General features: G+C 40.1%; 1 protein-coding gene, 1 long non-coding RNA gene and 4 gene segments (V, D, J or C); 2 read left to right on the top strand and 4 right to left on the bottom strand.

Annotated features, from left to right (window-relative positions):
- Positions 1–784: 784 nt before the first annotated feature.
- Positions 785–10,285, bottom strand: LOC116062337. The segment is given in 3 exon segments: positions 785–1,224; positions 8,984–8,986; positions 10,251–10,285. A coding segment is annotated over 1 exon segment (270 nt).
- Positions 1,792–4,086, bottom strand: LOC118493493 (piggyBac transposable element-derived protein 4-like). The gene is made up of 3 exons (XM_035993451.1): positions 3,929–4,086; positions 2,328–3,584; positions 1,792–2,206 (listed from the first exon to the last, which is right to left on the bottom strand). The coding sequence occupies exons 1-3, from the start codon at positions 4,084–4,086 to the stop codon at positions 1,792–1,794; spliced, it is 1,830 nt and encodes a 609-aa protein (XP_035849344.1).
- On the bottom strand, positions 8,550–21,403 carry LOC116064133. The segment is given in 2 exon segments: positions 8,550–8,983; positions 21,199–21,403. A coding segment is annotated over 1 exon segment (264 nt).
- Positions 10,819–11,335, top strand: LOC116064142. The segment is given in 2 exon segments: positions 10,819–10,882; positions 10,980–11,335. Coding segments are annotated over 2 exon segments (390 nt in total).
- LOC118493423 lies at positions 14,164–14,466 on the top strand. Its single transcript, XR_004895374.1, has 2 exons — positions 14,164–14,235; positions 14,343–14,466. It is a non-coding gene; the product is annotated as an uncharacterized LOC118493423 (long non-coding RNA).
- On the bottom strand, positions 18,673–21,006 carry LOC116064153 (the record flags this gene model as incomplete). The annotated part of the segment is given in 3 exon segments: positions 18,673–19,345; positions 20,818–20,873; positions 20,912–21,006. Coding segments are annotated over 3 exon segments (486 nt in total), but the record flags the coding sequence as incomplete, so codon positions are not given.
- Positions 21,404–21,586: the final 183 nt, after the last annotated feature.

Here is a 21,586-nt window from a genome sequence, read left to right on the forward strand (position 1 = left end):
TTAAATACAAGGGTTGAAACATTCTGCTGCACATCAAAGCTGACCTCTGAAGTATGATTTACATTCTTTCATAAGTTTAATCCACAGAGTATGATAACACATGAACACTAAAACTACATATTATTCATTTATTTTATATCTTATCACTTTTCATTGAAACTCAAACATACTCATTGTTGAAATAAATTACAAAATGTGATTTATTTCATGTTGTAAAATTAGTAATCATGTTTATAACATATTTTAGTCATTTGTAGTTATTTTCTTTTGTCTTCTCTTTACTTGTAATGTAAATATTTCCAAAGATTGAACTGCAGATCACACTCATTTTATTTCTCTCCATGCTGATGATGTTGTGCTTTTAATTTCAGATTTAGAAAATATTTATAAGACTTTTTGTAGTTTCTTAAAATAATAATGAATGTTCTTTAAAGACACGTAAAGCAAATAACATATTACAGTCCTTACTATAAACACACTTCAGTAATAAGAGATGATTGGATGATTTATCATTGAAATGTTCCGACAATGAGGTCATTATTATAGACATTGTTTTATATAATCCTATACTGTCTTTCTACAGTCACCATGGAGACATTAAAACATGTTTGTTGGATCAGTTTGTCTTCAGGATTTCATAAAGTCAGTGACACCATTAAGAAAAGATGTAATAAGACACTGTGATAATAATAAACATGGAAACTTAATTTGATGAATACGTCTTTATTATGTAGAAACACTGAAATAATATTGAAACATTACAACAAGCTGGTAAATATGTCTGTTGAAACAGGTGAAATAAAAGCCAGAGCTAGTTGCAGAGAGCAGAGTGAGAGCAGTGTCAGAGTAAAACCAGTAGCAGAGTCCCTGCCAGTGAGTCAGCTCAGGACTGGGAACACTGGTCTCTCCTCAGTGTCTCTGAGAGTGGAGTCTGGGAGCCCTGGGTGGCCTCACAGGTCACAGAGCCCACCTTCCTCCACTGGTCTGCAGGGAGCCTCAGGGTGCTGCTCCAGCTGTAGTGGCCGTCCTTCTCCAGCACCCCGGGGCTCCTGCTCTCCTCCCAGCTGCTGCTGCTGCTGCTGCTGCTGCTGCTGCCGTCCACCTTCCAGGCCAGACTCCATTCTGAGGGGAAGCCCTTGTTGGCCAGGCACATGAGCGTGGCCTTCCCCTGCTCCAGCTCTTCACTGGAGGGGGGCAGCACCGTCAGGGTGGGGCGCACATCACCTATAGGAGCAGAGGTGGAAAGAGTTCAAAAATATTTTACATAAGAAAAAAACATCTCAAACGTCAAAATAAGTGACAAGAACATTGAAAAGGCATGACAAAAAGGCCCCAAACGTCAAGGAAAGCAAAATACTCATCAAAAGAGCATCAGAAACAATGCAAAGGGCACTAAAAATGTAAATAGTGTGTCAATTGTCCAGAAAGGCAAAATAAAATTGAAAAAAAGCAGTAAATTCATTATTTTTTTAACAAGCAAAACCCTGCCCAAAAAGTTAAAAAAGCTACAAAAACTGCTGTAATGTTCAGGGTGGGACACACATCACCTAGGAAACACCAATCAGCTTGGAGCAGTATTTCTCAAATCAGGTTAGGGGTACTAGGGGTACTACAGGGTGTACAAGAATGTTATAGATGTAAAAATATTAGAAAATTACAAAACTGCAGTGCAAAATACAAGAACACACATGAATGATAAAAAACTATTTACATAGTGTACCACAGATGCAAATTAGCTGTAGAGCTAACTCCGGTACAGGGTACAGTGTCACACAAAGTTCTTTTTTGAAATTAGAAATTGTTCAGGGTGTGCCATGTGTTGTAATAGTCCCTGGTTATTGTAAAACACAGCCACACATCACAGGAGGAGCATTTCACTGTGGTCCTCTGGTGGCAGTGGACACACCTCCTCCGACCTACGGTGCCATCCTGTGTAAAATGTACAGGTTTGTGTAAGGCACCTGGGGGAGCAGGAGGGGGTGGCTGTGGAGGGGCTGTGGTGGTAGACCCAACCGCTTTCAGCTCCATCACCAGGGTCTCGCGAAATGCCTTGTGCGACATCGCCATCTCCTTGTAAAGGATGAAGGCGTTGACGATGGCGATGTCGATGAAGTGGAACAGGAAAGACCGGTACCACTTCTTGGTCTTGTGCAGTATGGTGTAGTAGCCAATCAGGGCATCAGACAGGTCCACACCACCCATGTTCCTGAGTAGAGAAACAAATATAGGAAAAGGAACATAGCCATTATATTACACTGATATTGATGCATTGACATGATATCAAAATTCAATTCAAAGAGTTGAAATTATGAAAACACTGTACATACCTGTTGTAATCCTTGATGGCTGGTGGGATGGAGACATCCTGTACAGACCACTGCCCATCTGCCCCCTTGATCTTTCTCTGGACTGTATCCTCTCCATGTGCTGCATGGATTGTGGAACACATCAGCACATCCCTGGTGTCCCTCCACTGAACAAACACCACGGGCCCCTCACGGATCCAGCGAATGGTGCCCCGGGGAGCCTGCCTCTCAAGCCCGCCTGGCCTGTCCTTGGGGAACCCAATACGCTGTTGGCGAATGGTACCGCAGGCCCAGATCTTCTTTGCCAGCAGGTCGCGAAAGAGATCTGGGCTTGTGTAAAAGTTATCCACAAATAACCTGTACCCGGTACCAAGCACCTGTGTATTCACAAGCTGCATTACGGAGTCATAACTGAGCCCCTTGACAATTTGTGATCCTTTGCCTTTGTACACGAAGAAGTCCCAGGTGTAACCATTGGTGGAATCCGCCAGCACAAACAGCTTATAACCCCACTTCACAGGCTTATCCTTCATGTACTGGCGGAGTCCGCTGCGGGCTTTGGATGCGACCATCCTCTCATCAATGGAAACACACTGGCGGGGGTGGTAATTCGCCATGCACACCTGCCTAACCTCATGGCTCATGGCAGCGTCGTCGGCAGGGTCACTGAGGTGGATGGTGCGCGAGATGGCTTTGAACCTGCGCCCTGACATCACACTCGGTGGAAAAGAAAAGGCGTATAACTCAGATCTTCTCCAATAGTCAGTGATGTTCGGTGTCTCGATTAGTCCCATGTAGATAATCATCGCCAAGTATGACATCATGTCTGGCATGGTGATCCTCTGAAAGGTGTCTGAGTGTTCAGTTTCTCCAAACTTGTTGGAATTGTTCACAATGACTTGTAGTATATGATTGGTCATGAACAAACTAAATAACTGTAGAACTGTGTATTGTAAACCACCCACGATCTGGCTACCAGGTGTGCGTGCTGGGCGGAAGGATGGCTGTTCAGGAGTGATGTCCTCCACATCAGTGCCTTGCCATGCACCTTCAGGTCCAGAACTCTGCTCTGGAGTGCTTCTTCCTCCTGCTCTCCCTCTGGCTCTTCCTCTGGCTCTTCCTCTGGCTCTCCCCCTCCCATGTCTTGCAGGCTGTGTGGAGGTAGAGGGTTGGGGTTCCAGCTCCTCCTCCTCCTTCTCCTCCTCCTCAACAGTCCTTGGGGTCCTCCTGGGCCACTTTGCCTTTGGCTGCCAATCTGAGTCAGATGACTCTGGCTCTCTGAAACACAGACATGCAATGATTAGCTTATCTCACACCTTATACACACACAATAACACCCCCCCCAGAATAAACCCACTGCAATTACAGGCAAGTATTCCCTTCCCCACCAGAATGAGCCCACTACATAGCCTTTGTTATTTATAACACACCTCCCCCCTACACAGCATCCTTCCCAAACTGCAAAGTTTCTGTATTGACCACAGTCAGAGAAAACTCAAAATGCAATTTATTCAATCACATCTACAATTTTCCCCTACACAAACACACACAATAACATCTCAAATAACGTCTGTAATAAATACTTTATGATAAAATAATCAATACGTAATATATGTACTCACAGTTCAAGATCAGGATCCCATCCATCGAGAAAAGCCTCCTCAGCTTCAGAGTCCACAGAGACTTCGCTTTCAGAAGAGGACGCAATATCTGCATTTGGTCTTTCGACCAATATGGCAGCTGCCTCCTCTGCTGTAAACCACTTCTTTCCCCCGAACATGTTTATAAAACTTTAGCAAAAGTTTGTAAAAGTTATCAAAAAAACTCACCAAAGTCACTCTCTGTAATAATGCGTGCGTAACCCAACTCGAAAAATGGTTTGTGCGAGGGCGCACGTATTGCGCACAGGCTATAAAGGTTTTACGCACGGCTATACCAGGGCACACCCTAACCTGATGGCACATTATCATATATCGTTGGAATCATCTCCTTATTCGCTAAAAAGGTAGGAGGGTCCCGGACCATGAAATTGCTACTGGCAGGAACAACTGTCGATCAAAAGGAGGGTGGTCCAAATTGAAAGCAGAGACATCATTGGCTTCTTAGCTGTCTATCTCTGCCCTCTGTACCTATTGGCTCATGAGAGAGCTTGTTTGATTCGTCAGACTTTACACAACAAACGTGACACCCAAAGCGTAGCGTTAGAAGTCTCACGTGAGAAGTGAGAGTCGAAAAAATGTCCGGAAGTGAACTATTGTTTACCGTTTTTATGTCGTAATTCGGTCAGAAACGTCAAGATTGTGAGGCGAACAGCTCGTTTTGGATATAATGGCTTGGATATTCCATTTCCTTGGACTCTTGGGGATTTATGAAAACAATTTGTTTTGGACAATTTCACCGAAGTGGTTAAAGGGAAGAATGTGAAGGCTGTCCTTTTCAGTGAACTAACAACTAGATTACAGTTTTATGACTGCTATAAATCATCTTATGTTTTGTGTGTGGGCTTAATGGAATCCTGAGAGTTTAAGCTTTCAATCGATGTGCTGCATGACCGTATATTTTGAAGATTTAATGCTTCAAAGCTACAATGAAGTTTATGCAGCGTCACTTTCGAGCGGAACTGTACCGTACACGGTACGGTGACCCTTAAGAACTGGACAAACTCATTTCCATTTCATCTTTTAAAACCACCATCTCATCCTTGTTCACCGACATATACAGTTGCTTTTCCACATCATAATTTCCCAGCCATGTACCTGTGCGCTCCTCGTTTCACATGTTGATTGCTGTCTGTGTTGCATTTTTAATTGTATTTTATGTCATTTTAAACTGTATGAATGTCTAATGTATTTCATTCCCTAGCCCTCCTTCCCTTCCCCTGAGTGGCTTTGTGACTTGTCAGGTCCCCATTGTAAATTAGAACCTGTTCTTAAAGACAGAAAGAGAAAAAATGAAGGTGAAATAAAAATGTTGATGTTGATGATTTGAGATGTTGATCTCAAAACATTAACACTGTATTGGGTTTTATATAATGCATTTAATCTATATTTTAAATGGGATTTAACATATTTACAACCTGATTTCATTGCCACAACTTAAAGTCTAACATTTTCATCTTAAAATCTATCATTTCTTTGATGGGCCACAAAATAGTGTATCTATTGTACACCTCACTATTTTATCTTGAGCATTAGCATCATGAAAAAGGCCTCTGCTCACTGATTTAAAGCTCTTAAACATTGTTACGTTCCAGACAGAGTAGAAAACTGCCTGTCATCATGTGTTTTTCCTTTGGTTTTTTCTTTCTCTTCCCCACTCTGTTTTCTCTCCAGGTGAGAAAGCTGATTACTTTCCACCTGTGCAGCCGGTAAAGCAGGATTGGTTCCCTCAGGCTCAGCCAATCAGCAATCAAGGAAGTCAATGAAAGGAGCACACCTGAGAAGAGTTTAATCTCTCTGTTCTCTGCCCTTTGTCGTTTGAGCTGTGGCAGTTTTTTGTTAAAACTTTAAACTTGTATGTAGTTGGAGGTTGAGGACTTTAGGTTAGTTGGGGTACCCTGTACATTTTACACGCAGCTTTAACTGTGTATAGATACACCAGGTTTAGTGGTCGGTGTATGTTAAAAAAAAATACTTTAATTATCACTTCTTCAACTCTGTCACTCATTTTCAATTGTCGTGTCCGGTTCCCGGTACCATCGAAGGGGACGTAACAAACATGTTTGAGTACAGCTATGATGTTTGGACATTCTGTCATCATGTCGTCCTGATATAAACATCACCTGATTCAAAACGGGTGTGAGTCCCAAGACAAGGGGCGTTTCTCAATCTTTGTTTCTCTATTGACATGTGTTGTTGCGTCCCTGTGAAACGTCATCTCCTGTTGCCAAAGTACTGTCCCAATACACAAGTTCGCATTTCACCAAAAACAGTTAAGATTCCCAGAAATGTTCTTGACATGCCCATTTTACCGAGGATGCATTGGTTGGTAACTTGTGTGAACTTGGCAGCACCCATATCCCAACATTCATTTCGGCGTTCAACGAGGGTCGGGTTTTTCGATACATAGACAGACCAAAACAATTTTCACCATCTTATTTATCACTAAATTCACTTCTGAGAAGGTTTTAGGCGAGAAATGAACTGTTTAGATTTCAAATATAGGCAGTCTTGCGCAAATCGTTGCCGAATTGACAATTTGCTTCAAAGTTTTCGGAGTTGAGAAGCTTCATAAAGTGACGTGACAGCCAGCTTGCGCCTGCCGGGGCTGTTACCTCATCGCTCGGACAGGCACGCTCGGAGACCCCGCTGTAAGCTGGAGGTCTCTCAGTAAATAAAAGGATTTTATTTTGCCGTTGACGGATCGTTTGTGTAAATATCACAGCACATGTCCATCATAAGATTAACGGGAACCTGTGGTTAACTGCCTTTTCGGAGTTAAACTCCACACACAAACACACACACACAAAAACACACACACACACACACACACACAAACACACTCGTCCACAGCTCAGCAGGCAGAGGCGGGGGAGAGAGAGATACCCGTTTCTCTTCAGGAGACTTGTTTAAATTATGACAGGCTATATACATTAGATGTAGTATTTAGTTCATACTTTTTTTGGCGTATTTGTTTTCTGATTTATTAGAAGTTGAGTTTCAGTCTGTATGATAAATGAACAGTTGTACATAAAGTGGTAACATGCTATGACATGTTATGTAGACTAAAGGGGAGACACCAACCTTTATGATTTGAATTGCTGATTTCCATCTGTTGTCCATGGGCGTATACAGTGCACTACAATAATATAGAAATGATAATTCCACATAACACTAATAGGGACACCTAGGACACGCCAGTGCATAGGCCTACTTCTTTTTTTAATTTAAACTGACTTAAACTAATACACTAATAATAGTAGGCATCATGTTCCACTCTTTTGAATAAGTAAGGGGTGTGTAAAAATTAAATTTAAACCTTAAGTTTTATTTTTCAATATTGTTCCAATAGTTATAACATTGTGAGGTTTTCTTGTCCGGAGGTTGTTTAAATACAAAGTGGTTATATTGTTGTGGTTTTTATTTCTAGCTGTTATTTTGGAGCCCTGCAGGTAGCCTCTGTACTGGGGGTGCTGCGCAAAACCAGCAAGAACGCATCGTCTCTGTGGGTGTGAACATGCGAGTTCAGTCTTCCAAGAACAACCAGCAAGAACGTTCTCCCTAAGAACACAAGTCAGATGTGAGACAGAGCAGGGTGACAGCGGGTTAATACAGTGATACAACGTCGTACAAAAACCTCCCTCAGCTGGAGAGGAACTGATCTGACTCAACAGCTGCACTGAAACTAAAACAACAGAAGCTTGACTAAACTAAAATATATTTAATAATAATTGACTTTAAACATTGTAACACTAAATATACTTTATCTAACTAGAAGTTAGACTAAATTATTTCATTAAAACATTCTGCTGCACATCAAAGCTGACCTCTGTTGAAGTATGATTTCCATTCTTTGATAAATATAATCCACAGAGTATGATAACACATGAACACTAAAACTGTAAATATTATTCATTTCTTTTATATCTTAATACTTTTCATAGCAACTCAAACATACTCATTGCTGAAATAAATTACAAAATGTGATTTATTTCATGTTGTAAAATTACTAACCATGTCTATAACATATTTTAGTCATTTGTAGTTATTTTCTTTTGTCTTCTCTTTACTTGTAATGTAAATATTTCCAGAGATTGAACTGCAGATCACACTCATTTTATTTCTCTCCATGCTGATGATGTTGTGCTTTTTATTTCAGATTTACAAAATATTTATAAGACTTTTTGTAGTTTGTTTTAATAATAATGAATGTTCTTTAGAGACACATAAAGCAAATGACATCTTACAGTACTTACTATTAACACACCTCAGAAATAAGAGATGATTGGATGATTTATCATTGAAATGTTCTGACCATGAGTTTTGTTCCAAAGGTTTATCATTATAGACATTATTTTATATAATCCTATACTGTCTTTCTACAGTCACCATGGAGAAAATAAACATGTTTGTTGGATCAGTTTGTCTTCAGGATTTCATAAAGTCAGTGACACCATTAAGAAAAGATGTAATAAGACACTTTGATAATAATAAACATAGAAACTTAATTTGATGAATACGTCTTTATTATGTGGAAACACTGAAATAATATTGAAACATTACAACAAGCTGGTAAATATGTCTGTTGAAACAGGTGAAATAAAAGCCAGAGCTAGTTGCAGAGAGCAGAGTGAGAGCAGTGTCAGAGTAAAACCAGTAGCAGAGTCCCTGCCAGTGAGTCAGCTCAGGACTGGGAACACTGGTCTCTCCTCAGTGTCTCTGAGAGTGGAGTCTGGGAGCCCTGGGTGGCCTCACAGGTCACAGAGCCCACCTTCCTCCACTGGTCTGCAGGGAGCCTCAGGGTGCTGCTCCAGCTGTAGTGGCCGTCCTTCTCCAGCACCCCGGGGCTCCTGCTCTCCTCCCAGCTGCTGCTGATGCTGCTGCTGCTGCCGTCCACCTTCCAGGCCAGACTCCAGTCTGAGGGGAAGCCCTTGTTGGCCAGGCACATGAGCGTGGCCTTCCCCTGGTCCAGCTCTTCACTGGAGGGGGGCAGCACTGTCAGGGTGGGGCGCACATCACCCACTGCAGAGAGAGAGAGAGAGAGAGAGAGAGAGAGAGACTTCAAATTTCATACAAAGAGAAAATTACCTCCTTCCTGTTGGTTGGATTAGTTTAGTTTAGATTAGTGTATTTCCATCACATAGATACACAACATCACATACGTAACATAAATAGTTAAAAAGGGTCACCCTATATTATCATCTTAACTCGTTCATACTCAAAACTGACCAAAGAGTTGTAGTTTGAAGCATTTCCTTATTACACCATACTTTTTACATTATTCTATATAATTTATATTTTGGTCCCTAAGAATCTTATCAGTCTTATTAAATTCATTATTATTATTCATTTCTGTATGTTAGGTTCTGTCGGTCGTTTCAGGTTGGATGAAACTGGTTTTAAACGTTTCACTTCCCTCACGGAGCTCAGTAACCATGGCAACAGGCAGGCATCACTGCTGAACCATGACAACAGACGGGTTTCAGAACTAAAGATAAAGTTTCTTTCTTTAGTTGAATTAATAAATATCAGTGATCAAGTGTAACATGGAATGAATTCCAGCACCAGTGTGAGACTTTAAGTTGATCTTCACATTTTTTATCTCAACCCAAAACTCATAAGATACGATGATGTTTGTTCATCTCTTTTACGCCCAGCATCACTACTGAGCCGGGACAACACACACACTTCACTATTCACAGACTGTTTAAATGCTGAAAATGATTTTAGTAAAGTCAAACTAGTTGTTCTCCTAATACAACATGTAGTTAACCTGACAGCTGTGGTATTATGATATTTATTGGTTATAACGTGAGGTGACATGACATTAAGTTCATCAGTATGAGTGGAAGATTGAGTAAAAGTCTTACAATGTTTCCAGATAAAACTCACTGAAGAGACGTTTGGTAGTAATAGGTTTCTTCAGCTGAAATTTCATAACTATTAAATTTAGGACAATTAAGATTTTCTCTCTGCCATAGTGTTCAAACAGAACTTTATCACAGAATTAGACATTTTTTGTCAATTATTTTCAATAAAGATTTGCACTATTTAAAAACAGAATGAGTTATAAGAATGAACAAACTGTCAAAATGAAGATTTTAAAGGTATCAAGTGAGTTTCTTCATCAGACAGAATTGTATCTGTATCACAGTAAAGTAATGGTCGCTGCAATAATATTAAATTTCAACTATCAGCACAAGTCTTAAAGTAAAGCTTGTTTTCATTAAATTAAAAATTAAAACAATTTAAAATATGAGTTTGTTTAGAAGTTAAATGTACTTACAGTTAACATCCAGTCTGGTTCCTCCACCAAACGTTAACCACAGTGATACAAACTGATTGAGCCGTCGTACAAAAACCTCTCACTGTAGAGAGACACGGCTCTCTGACTTTGAACACAACAAACTCAACAAACACACTTCCTTTTGTTATAAGAATTAACTATTTCACATTATATGTATCAAACACTTTCACAATTGTTCAGAATTAATCACATTTTTATAGATTTATTGTTAAATTCATCTGAAAGTAAAATTGATCCCTCCAACAATAAATGAAACGAGACAGAAAAAGTTTTAGAAAGTAATATATCCACAATTAGAGTCAAATCCACATTAAAATGCTTCCTGACACATTCTGAATCAATCCTCTGATAAAGTGATTGATCCGTAGAGAAACAGCATCCTCAGAGTAATCCAAGTCCCTGTTGGAGTCAGTCTGAGCATTTCCATAGAGAGCCACTTTGCATCAGCAGCACCATGCTCCAGTGCTCTGGGAGAGTTTATAGTCCTGAGAGTTGAACACTGGATGACTGACAGCTGTCCTTCATGACAACAGAAGCCCCAGAAATCCTCCTCATCAAAAACATGACTCTGATCTCCGTCCTCATCTGGACTCTCCTCTGCTTCACTCAGGGTGAGGAAAATCATTTTTCTGTCATGTGGAAATCATTTGGGGTGTAGCTGAGTTCCCCCTCACCATCTCATGTCCAGTGTTTCTTCTCTCTCCTCAGGGTCTGTTGGACAAAATGTTGTCTTGACTCAGCCAGCAGCCAAATCAGTGCAGCTGGGTCAAACTGTTTCTGTTGACTGTAAGGCCAATCCAACAGTTACTCAATACTCTGGTTCACAGTACTACCTGGCCTGGTACCATCAGAAAACTGGAGAAGCTCCTAAACTTCTGATCAGAAGAACATCAGAAAGAGTTTCTACAATCTCCAGATACAGTGGAAGTGGAGCAGGGAACGGAGTTGACTTCACTCTGACCATCAGTGGAGTTGATGCTGCAGATGCAGGAGTTTATTACTGTCAGAGTCATCATTATATCAACAGTCAGAATGTGTTAACACAGTGATACAACGTCGTACACAAACCTCCCTCAGCTGGAGAGGAACTGATCTGACTCAACAGCTGCACTGAAACTAAAACAACAGAAGCTTTACTAAACTAAAATATATTTAATAATAATTGCCTTTGAACAGTTTAACACTAAATATACTTATACTTATATATAACTAGAAGTTATAATTTAAACTCTTTCATTAAAACAGGGTTTGAAACATTCTTCTGCACATCAAAGCTGACCTCTGTTGAAGTATGATTTACATTCTTTGATAAGTTTAATCCACAGAGTATGATAACACATGAACACTAAGGGCCCTATCTTGCACCCAGCGCAATTGACTTTGTACACCGTACGTGTATCATCCCTATTTTGCACCCCACACACAGCGGACCTTTCCCTCCACAGACTCACGTCAGTAAATTAGGGAAATGAAGTTGCGCTCCCGGGGTTGGTTCAGTAAAAAGAGGAGGCATGTTCAGGCGCAAACGTTCCCTTGTGCTATTTTGCAGTTTCAGAAAACAGTTCCGCCACAGACCAGGAAAAACCTAGTGTAAAGTCAGTGGCGCATTATTCAGATGTTATTTTAATTGTGTGGTACACAAGGGTTATGTACTTCCGTTTACTTTGTTGAGAATTGCTACACAATTACAACACAAGGGTTATGGGCGCATGCTTGGCCATAATGTAGCGTGTGTACAACGTGCATACACTTTGCTTCTCTCATCTCACGGACCCAGCAGTTCCCATTTTTGCAAACCATACATAATTACAAGGAAAAACATTACTGAAAATGCGCTTCAGGTGTTTGGATAGGTCAGCAGGCACTTTACAGTACAGTCCTCAAAAAGTCACAGCATTTTTTGTGGCTTGTAGTGTTTTACACAACATTTCCATGAATCATGGATGAGTTGATGACATAAATGAGGAAACATTAGAGGACTTAAGGAGACGTGATGTTGAACTGCATGTGCCGATGCCACTTAACCCAAATGCCCCAGCAGCAGCACAGGAGAGGAGAGCTTATCTGACACAAGAGCTGCATTGTCCATAGTGAGGTAAACAAAGTAACCTCGGTCTGTTAGACTATTGCAAAAATATCACCATGCATTCATAACCTCGTGATTCAGTGAAAGTGAGCCCAAAACATCGGAAAGTATGTCTTTGTGACATTTCTTTATTCACATTTAGTCAAAATGAAAAATCAATAGCAAACTGTAACTGAACAAAAAAATACAAACGGAAAATGAAAAGTTGAAAAGATTTAAACAGAAGAACTAATTCTTTGTCCCTCCTCTGATAGGCATGCAACGTGCGCCACGGCGGGATTGGACACTTGAGGGTCCGGGAGTGGCAATGTGCTCCTGGTGGAGCGAGTGGACGGAGATGAAGCGAGGGGAGGAGGAAGGGGCACAACAGGAGGAGGATTGGTTACAACAGGAGGAGGATTGGTTACAGCAGGAGGAGGAAGGGGCACAACAGGAGGAGGATTGGTTACAACAGGAGGAGGAAGGGGCACAACAGGAGGAGGATTGGTTACAACAGGAGGAGGATTGGTTACAACAGGAGGAGGAAGGGGCACAGCAGGAGCAGGTGGTGCGTTTGGAGGCCCACGCTCCATGGCTGCAGCAATCCTCTCCAGACTTGAGGAGATACGCCCGAGAGGCCGCAGCAAAATCGCCACCCGGTGAAGACGGGCATTTTCAGCTTTGCTGCATCCCGGACAGCTCCCGCTCCAGCCCTGACGAGAACGTCGGTCTCCTCGGCTGTGAACCTCTCCTGGGGTGCGCCTGGAAAATCCACGATTATAATAGCAATCAGCCATGGAACAGGCACGCCTGCTTTTAAAGGGAATGTTTCACTGTTGAAATAAATTACAAAATTCATGTTGAAAAATACTATTCATGTCTATTACATATTTTAGTCATTTTGTGTGTTTTGTATTCTGGCGAACAAAGTGTGTAAATCAGTAACATTTTCATTATTTCCTTTTGTCTTCTCTTTATTTTTCTTTGTGGCTCATAAGCACAAAAAGAATGTAAATATTTCCAGAGTTTAAACTGCAGATCATACTCATTTCATTTCTCTCTACGCTGATGATACCATGCTTTTTATTTCAGATTTAGAAAGTATGTTTTAAATTTTTGTAGTTTTATTAAAATATTCATGTGTTGGTTGCAACAGAGAAGGCTACTTACTCTCCTGATCGTCCTCAGATTGGTTGATATTTGTCCTATTCTAAACATTTCACCTCCCTCTCTGACCTCAGTAACCGTGACAACAGACAGGCATCACTGCTGAACCATGACAACAGACGGGTTTCAGTACTAAAGATAAAACGTTAAAACTGGCTCTCTTTTAGTTCAGTACACATCTACAAGCAACATTCATTTCTCTTTCAGTAAAAATATTTAAATTAATGAAAAACTATAATGCATTGAGCCAAATGTAAATAATTATCATAAACTAATTTTTATTGAAGATTATGATGAATAAAAAAATAATTTGTTCAAATGTATACCACAGGGATGTTGTTTGTGGAAGTGAAATAGTTGAAGTGCACAAAATATTCTGGACAGAAGTTTGTCTATCAAAAAACTTTAAACTTTAAACCAAATCCACATTAAAATGCTTCCTGACACATTCTGAATCAATCCTCTGATAAAGTGATTGATCCGTAGAGAAACAGCATCCTCAGAGTAATCCAAGTCCCTGTTGGAGTCAGTCTGAGCATTTCCATAGAGAGCCACTTTGCATCAGCAGCACCATGCTCCAGTGCTCTGGGAGAGTTTATAGTCCTGAGAGTTGAACACTGGATGACTGACAGCTGTCCTTCATGACAACAGAAGCCCCAGAAATCCTCCTCATCAAAAACATGACTCTGATCTCCGTCCTCATCTGGACTCTCCTCTGCTGCTGCTTCACAGGTAAAGTCCAGAGAATCAAACTCCTCTCCTCTATCAACATCCGTCCCTCTGAAATGAAGCCGACTAAACCGTGATGCTGCTTTATGTTTTTGTCTCTGTATCCTCAGAGTCCAGAGGTCAGGTCACAGTGACTCAGCCTGGAGCAGTGAGCTCTGCTCGGGAAGCCTCCGTCTCCATCAGCTGTAGGACCAGTCAAGATGTTATCGTAGGGACTACGGATGGGGACAGAGGGAAAAAGTATTTGCACTGGTACCAACAGAGAGGGAGAAGTTCCTAAACTGCTCATTTACTGGGTTAATGAGCGAGCATCAGGATTTCAGGTCGTTTTTCAGGCAGTGGATCAAACTCTGACTTCACTCTGACCATCAGTGGAGTTGAGGCTGAAGATGCAGCAGTTTATTACTGTCTGTCATCATTATCAACAGTAAGCCTGTGTTCACACAGTGAAAAGTGTCGTACAAAAACCCCCTCAGTCAGACTGAACAGAAACTGAACTGACTGCTGCAGCTGGAAGCTACTGCAGAGACTGATACAGTTCACTGAACACACACACACACACACACACACACACACACACACACACACACACACACACAGCTTTCATTGTGTGTCTACCCTGTGGCGGCTGGTGAAAAATATCGCAGGTGGGGTTGTTTGTGTGGGGGTCTGGGGGTCCTCTCCCAGAAAATGTTACATTTCGTAGATGTGATTTCCTGCATTCTGGTGCATTTTAGGGTGACCAGCTGGAGATCCCAAATCATTCACAATGATCAATTCGTGCGTGGGTAAATTTCAATGTTTCACACGTATCAGCTCATATATGTTATTCGCTACTTTATGTAGGCCAATAAATTAAAAACAAGACATTGTGAGCGGTTGATGCAGAGGAGCGCTGCTCAGATTTAAAACAGCCACATAGGTGACGCACAGGTAGTTAGGCCTACACTAACACTAGGCTACACGGACACTGTTTTCTGGGGAACTGTCATTTAATGATCATAAATGTAGCCTTCATCAGAGAAAGTGAGGACAAAAAATGGGCGTGATGAAAGGCATGTGTGGCGCGTGAGATTGGTCAATTGCGTCCCCCTAAATATATGATGGCGACGCCCATGTCCCTTGCCATTACCAATAGAAGAACTCAAACCAGTCAATACCAATGGTCTAAAAAGACAATATTAATTTAACTGCCATATAGAAATCAACAGTTTCATAGTTAATGATAATGAAAAAGTTGCATGTTTATTATGCTCCGTGTCCAGATAGAAAGTGCAAACGCATAACGATAGATTATAATAGGGAATACAATCTAGTTCTTTAATCAATCCCCAGCTGTAGACTACATATCTTTAAAGTTCACTGTAGACACATTGACAAATGGATAATGGATAACAGTCTGTGTTGATACTAGAGAAAGAGAGAGAGAGAGAGAAGGCTCTCAAAGAGAGGGTGGGACAACATTCTTGAAGTGAACACCAAGTATGAGAAGAAAGATGATTTTAACATTTTAACTAGTATGAAACACAGTAATCCAGCTCAGAACTTAGAAACAACAACAAAAGCAAACATACAGTTACATACAGTCGATCTTGTGCCATAGTGTTCCTAAGGAAAGTTTTTATCCTCTTTAAAGTAGGGATGCACCTCTCTGATTCTGCTGTTGTCATTGGTGTGGTGATGAGGATCTTGAGAAGACTTACAGTTTCGGTGAATGTGTCTCGAAGGTTATTTTCCATTACAACCTGAAAGAGAGCCAGTGCACCACTGCAACCCTTGAAGTCCTCATTGTAGATCAGGGACAGTTCTGTTTTAAGTCTGGCTTTGTCCAACATGGGATAGGCATCCACTGTGGTTCCTAGTGCTGAATCTGGGAACTTTCTGCTGCCTGGTGGGAACAAGTCTCCTTGCAACAGAGTGGCACTGATGAGATGCTTGGTGAAAGAAAACCTCTCCTTGGCATGGCTCATAATGGTATCACATACCTATGAAATGATACATAATTGTAGAAAAGTAAACACAGAAAACATCAAGTTTTCATATTTCTCAGTTCAACAGTACAATAAAATCAGTATATTCATAGCAGTTACAGTTTTGTTATGAGCAAGTAAGTTTTATTAATTATAATTATAATACACACACTAGCTGTCACTCTTAGTCTCTCTCTCACTCACACACACACACACACACACACACACACACACACACACACACACACACTCTCCATCTCATTTCAATAAGCTTTATTGGCTGTCTCTGTCACTCTCACTCATTCACTCACTAACTCACACATACACACCATATACACAATTGTTAAAAGCATAAATGTGAAAAAAAATCATATAATTTCTGCATTCTCCAGTAGATACATATGTCTAATAATCACAATTCAGAATACAAAAATGTGCAAACAAACACAAAAACATATAGGCTAATAGAATACAGAAATAGAATTTCTGTTACTGCTTACCTCTATTGCCAGATGCTGTTGCGTTTCTTCTCCCATTGCCCTCCGTTTCTTCGGGCTGGTTCCTGTACAGGTCCCCTATACTCCTCATCCTCAACTAGAGAAGGAACAGAGTCCCTGATCCAAAACAAGTTTCACAAGTCACTGTCCACCCTGAAATTACTGTATCAGAAACCAACTTGCTGGAGATATAAAATACATGTAATAACTGTATTAAAAGATGTGCTATTGTTGTGTTGGGCCTAGTCAAAGTTATCTAGATTCATCACAAATACATTAACTAGTCTAACATTTTGGCGAAATTGTGGTATTTATGATTCTATTGTGCTCAGCCATGTGGATTTATGTTTTTATTGTTCAGGCTATATAAGAATGTTTTCAGCCAATATGCAAAATCATAGCCCACCTGGAGCCCAGGGAAGACAGCCTATTGGCTACTACACCAACATGATAAACTGAACCACGTTGAACGTGAAAGTGAATGCAAATATCATTCTGGAGAGTTCTAAACATATTCTAAAGTAAAACCATTATTAGCATGTATTTAACAGATTATTTTTTTTAAAAAGAGGTAATACAATAAAATAATAAAAAAAAATAAACAGGCAGGCAGGTCGGCAGGCAGGTCGGCGCCCCAGGCCCCTCTATGGGCGAGCCGCCGCTGTCTCTATCAGATTTCCTCCTAAAGTTCAAACGGTCCACCTCAACAACCTGAAAGTTTCCTCAAATGAAGAGAACAGTTCAATAAATCAATCAATAAAAAGTTTTAAAAAATGTCATCATGTTGAGTCGATTCTGAACCGATCAGCTGTTAGATCAGCTGAGAGGCAGGTGTTTCCCAGCATGCCCTGGGTCCACCTGGGTCTTGCAGTCGGTGAAAAGTAACTGCGCTGCCTGCGTCTCAAACCTGCGGCCGCCTTGATCTCGTGAGGTCATCGTTGCCCACGTGTGCATGACGTCAGAGCAAGTCGGGATCAAGTCGGACACAAATCTAACCGGCATGAATTGAGCGGCGATCGCCGGTGATCGATTCTGCGCAGACCTGGCTCATCTCGAACGAGCCTAATGACACGCCGGCAAAAACCTCCCTCAGCTGGAGAGGAACTGATCTGACTCATCAGCTGCACTTGAACTAAAACAATAAAAGCTTGACTAAACTAAAATATATTTAATAATAATTGACTTTAAACATTGTAACACTGAATATACTTTATCTAACTAGAAGTTATACTGTAAAGTATTTAAATAAAACAGGGTTTGAAACATTCTGCTGCACATCAAAGCTGACCTCTGTTGAAGTATGATTTACATTCTTTCATAAGTTAAATCCACAGAGTATAAAACATGAACACTAAAACTGTATTCATGATTTATTTATTTTATATTTTATCACTTTTCATAGAAACTCAAACATACTCATTGCTGAAATAAATTACAAAATGTGATTTATTTCATGTTGTAAAATTAGTAATCATGTCTATAACATATTTTAGTCATTTGTAGTTATTTTCTTTTGTCTTCTCTTTACTTGTAATGTAAATATTTCCAGAGATTGAACTGCAGATCACACTCATTTTATTTCTCTCCATGCTGATGATGTTGTGCTTTTTATTTCAGATTTAGAAAATATTTATCAGACTTTTTGTAGTTTGTTTAAATAATAATGAATGCTCTTTAGAGACACTTAAAGATAATAACATATTACAGTCCTTACTATAAACACACTTCAGTCATGAGAGATGATTGGATGATTTCTCATTGAAATGTTCTGACCATGAGTTTTGTTCCAAAGGTTTATCATTATAGACATTGTTTTATATAATCCTATACTGTCTTTCTACAGTCACCATGGAGACATTAAAACATGTTTGTTGGATCAGTTTGTCTTCAGGATTTTCTAAAGTTACTGACACCATTAATAAAAGATGTAATAAGACACTTTGATAATAATAAACATGAAAACAAGTGATTTAATGAATACGTCTTTATTATCTGGAAACACTGAAATAATACTGAAACACTGCAACAAGCTGGCAAATAGCGCTGTCAATACAAATCAAATCAAAGACAGAGATAGTTACAGCAGTGATGAATTACTCAAATACAAATAAATGAGACTGACAATTGAAAATATGACCAAAAAGTTAGGAAAAACTGACAAAACAGTCAGAAGAAGTGACAAAAATGTCAAACAAGCTGGTAAATATCGCTACTGAAACATGTCAAATAAAAGCCAGAGCTAGTTGCAGAGAGCAGAGTGAGAGCAGTGTCAGAGTAAAACCAGTAGCAGAGTCCCTGCCAGTGAGTCAGCTCAGGACTGGGAACACTGGTCTCTCCTCAGTGTCTCTGAGAGTGGAGTCTGGGAGCCCTGGGTGGCCTCACAGGTCACAGAGCCCACCTTCCTCCACTGGTCTGCAGGGAGCCTCAGGGTGCTGCTCCAGCTGTAGTGGCCGTCCTTCTCCAGCACCCCGGGGCTCCTGCTCTCCTCCCAGCTGCTGCTGCTGCTGCTGCTGCTGCAGTCCACCTTCCAGGCCAGACTCCAGTCTGAGGGGAAGCCCTTGTTGGCCAGGCACATGAGCGTGGCCTTCCCCTGCTCCAGCTCTTCTCTGGAGGGGGGCAGCACCGTCAGGGTGGGGCGCACATCACCTATAGGAGTAGAGGTGGAAAAAGGTCAATAATATTTTACATAAGAAAAAAACATCTCAAACGTCAAAATAAGTGACAAAAACATCAAAAAGGCCCCAAACGTCAAGGAAAGCAAAATACAATCACAAACAATGCAAGGGGCACTAAAAATGTCAGAAATTTGTCAATTGTCCAGAAAGGCAAAACAAAATTGAAAAAAAGAGGTAAATTCATTTTTTTTTTTAAACAAGCAAAACCCTGCCCAAAAAGTTAAAAAAGCAACAAAAACTGGTGTAATGTTCAGGGTGGGACACACATCACCTAGGAAACACCAATCAGCTTGGAGCAGTATTTCTCTAATCAGGTTAGGGGTACTAGGGGTACTACAGGGTGTACAAGAATGTTAAATCAAAAAGCATCAGTCATGCGTAATTCCTGAAAATGATTATACTGTGAATGATGAATGAAGTTACTGATGGATTTAAAAAACAAAAAAATAGAATTTAAGTGTTTTTCATTAAATCCAACACTGATGGTGCAGCGTTGTACTAACTCTTTATATAGCAGTTTTTCTACCAAAAAGGCTATGCGCTGGTCAGTGGGTACTTGGCTGAAAAGAGATTTCAAAGAGGGTTCATTACTGAAACCAGTTAGAGAACCACTGGCTTAGAGGACAGGGAGCACACAGCTGTCAATCAAACACCAGCAACTCAGACACCTTCACTGTGTGAGAGTGGGTTATCTTTCCTTTAAGGAGTTTCTGTCAGATGGTTTTTCTGCTCCACCAGTCACTCACTCACACATTGTCTCACTTCCCTTTAAGAAACCTCTCATGCATATCAGCACAGAAAGAGTCCTCATATGACCTGAAATACATCAAACTGCACTGGACATAAAGAGAGAGATTTTAAATTTCAAAATACCAGAGAAAATCTTATTGTTTTATACTATTTCAAGAAAACAATACAGTTTTCCGTCATCTATGACTTTGTTCAAGGTTGAGGTACATTTATACAAAAATGTTTACTGTCTGAACTCTCAGAAAGGCTAAAGTTAATCAGATCCACTTTTAAAGGACATTATCAGCTAAAGACAACAACTGACGACCATATTTAAAATGATCATACGACAGATTTAAAAGCCTCAGAAAACTGTCAAAGTTATTTCAAACTGAGGTAAGAAGACAATCAGAGAAATGATGAGATCAGAGATTTCAGCTTCATTCTCACTGTTTTAAACAATCTAGTTTTAAACAGTTTAAAATTAAGAAATAAAAGCTACATTTAAAACATTTTGAAGTACGGTAAGAGAAGTTCAGTAAAGCTTTTTTGAGTTCATTTTCAAGATTAGAGAGGAGAAATGAAGAATCAAACTGAGTCTATAAAGTGATTTATATCAGTCCAATGGGAGTTTAAATCTACTGCAAATGTTCAGACACTGAAATCCAACCTTTAGCTGATGATACAATATTCAATATTTGAGCAGAAACTTACTTCCAACATCCAGTCTGGTTCCTCCACCAAAAGTCCACCACAGTGATACAAACTGACTGAGTCGTCGTACAAAAACCTCTCACTGTAGAGAGACACGGCTCTCTGACTTTGTCTGACTAAACCTAAACTACAAGTCCTCAAGTTTCTGTCGTCTAAAATCTGATTACAAGATTTCTCCTGCCAATCAAACAATTACAATGTTTTGATTCGTCATTTAAATTTCAAATAAAAAACTGTATTTTGATTGTTGGTAGAACAATGTTGAAAAATCGTAAAAAAATTATGTAAAAGCAGATATTTCAGCTTTTCGAGAGTTAGATGTCTGCAGAAGAGAAAAACATTGCTCATGAATTAATAAAATACATCAAAAATTGAACTTACTTCCAACATCCAGTCTGGTTCCTCCACCAAACGTGTACCACAGTGATACAAACTGATTGAGCCGTCGTACAAAAACCTCTCACTGTAGAGAGACACGGCTCTCTGACTTTGAACACAACAAACTCAACAAACACACTTCCTGTTGTTATAAGAATTTACTATTTCACTGTATATGTATTAAGCACTGCCACAATTGTAAAGAATTAGTCACATATTTACAGATTTATTGTTAAATTTGTCTGAAAGTGAAATTGATCCCTCCAACAATAAATGAAACGAGACAGAGAAGTTCTTATAAGAAATGTCTCCACAGTGATGGAGGCAAATCCACATTAAAATGCTTCCTGACACATTCTGAATCAATCCTCTGATAAAGTGATTGATCCGT

This window comes from Sander lucioperca, chromosome 16 (assembly GCF_008315115.2).
Source record: "Sander lucioperca isolate FBNREF2018 chromosome 16, SLUC_FBN_1.2, whole genome shotgun sequence".
In the NCBI taxonomy this organism is placed as follows: Eukaryota; Metazoa; Chordata; class Actinopteri; order Perciformes; family Percidae; genus Sander; species Sander lucioperca.

Excerpts from the sequence above, each read along its gene's own strand:
- LOC118493493 (XM_035993451.1), bottom strand. The coding sequence starts at position 4,086 with ATGTTCGGGGGAAAGAAGTGGTTTACAGCAGAGGAGGCAGCTGCCATA. Across the intron at positions 3,585-3,928 it reads TGGGATCCTGATCTTGAACT|AGAGCCAGAGTCATCTGACT; the intron begins GTGAGTACATAT and ends TCTGTGTTTCAG. Across the intron at positions 2,207-2,327 it reads GCCATCAAGGATTACAACAG|GAACATGGGTGGTGTGGACC; the intron begins GTATGTACAGTG and ends TTCTCTACTCAG.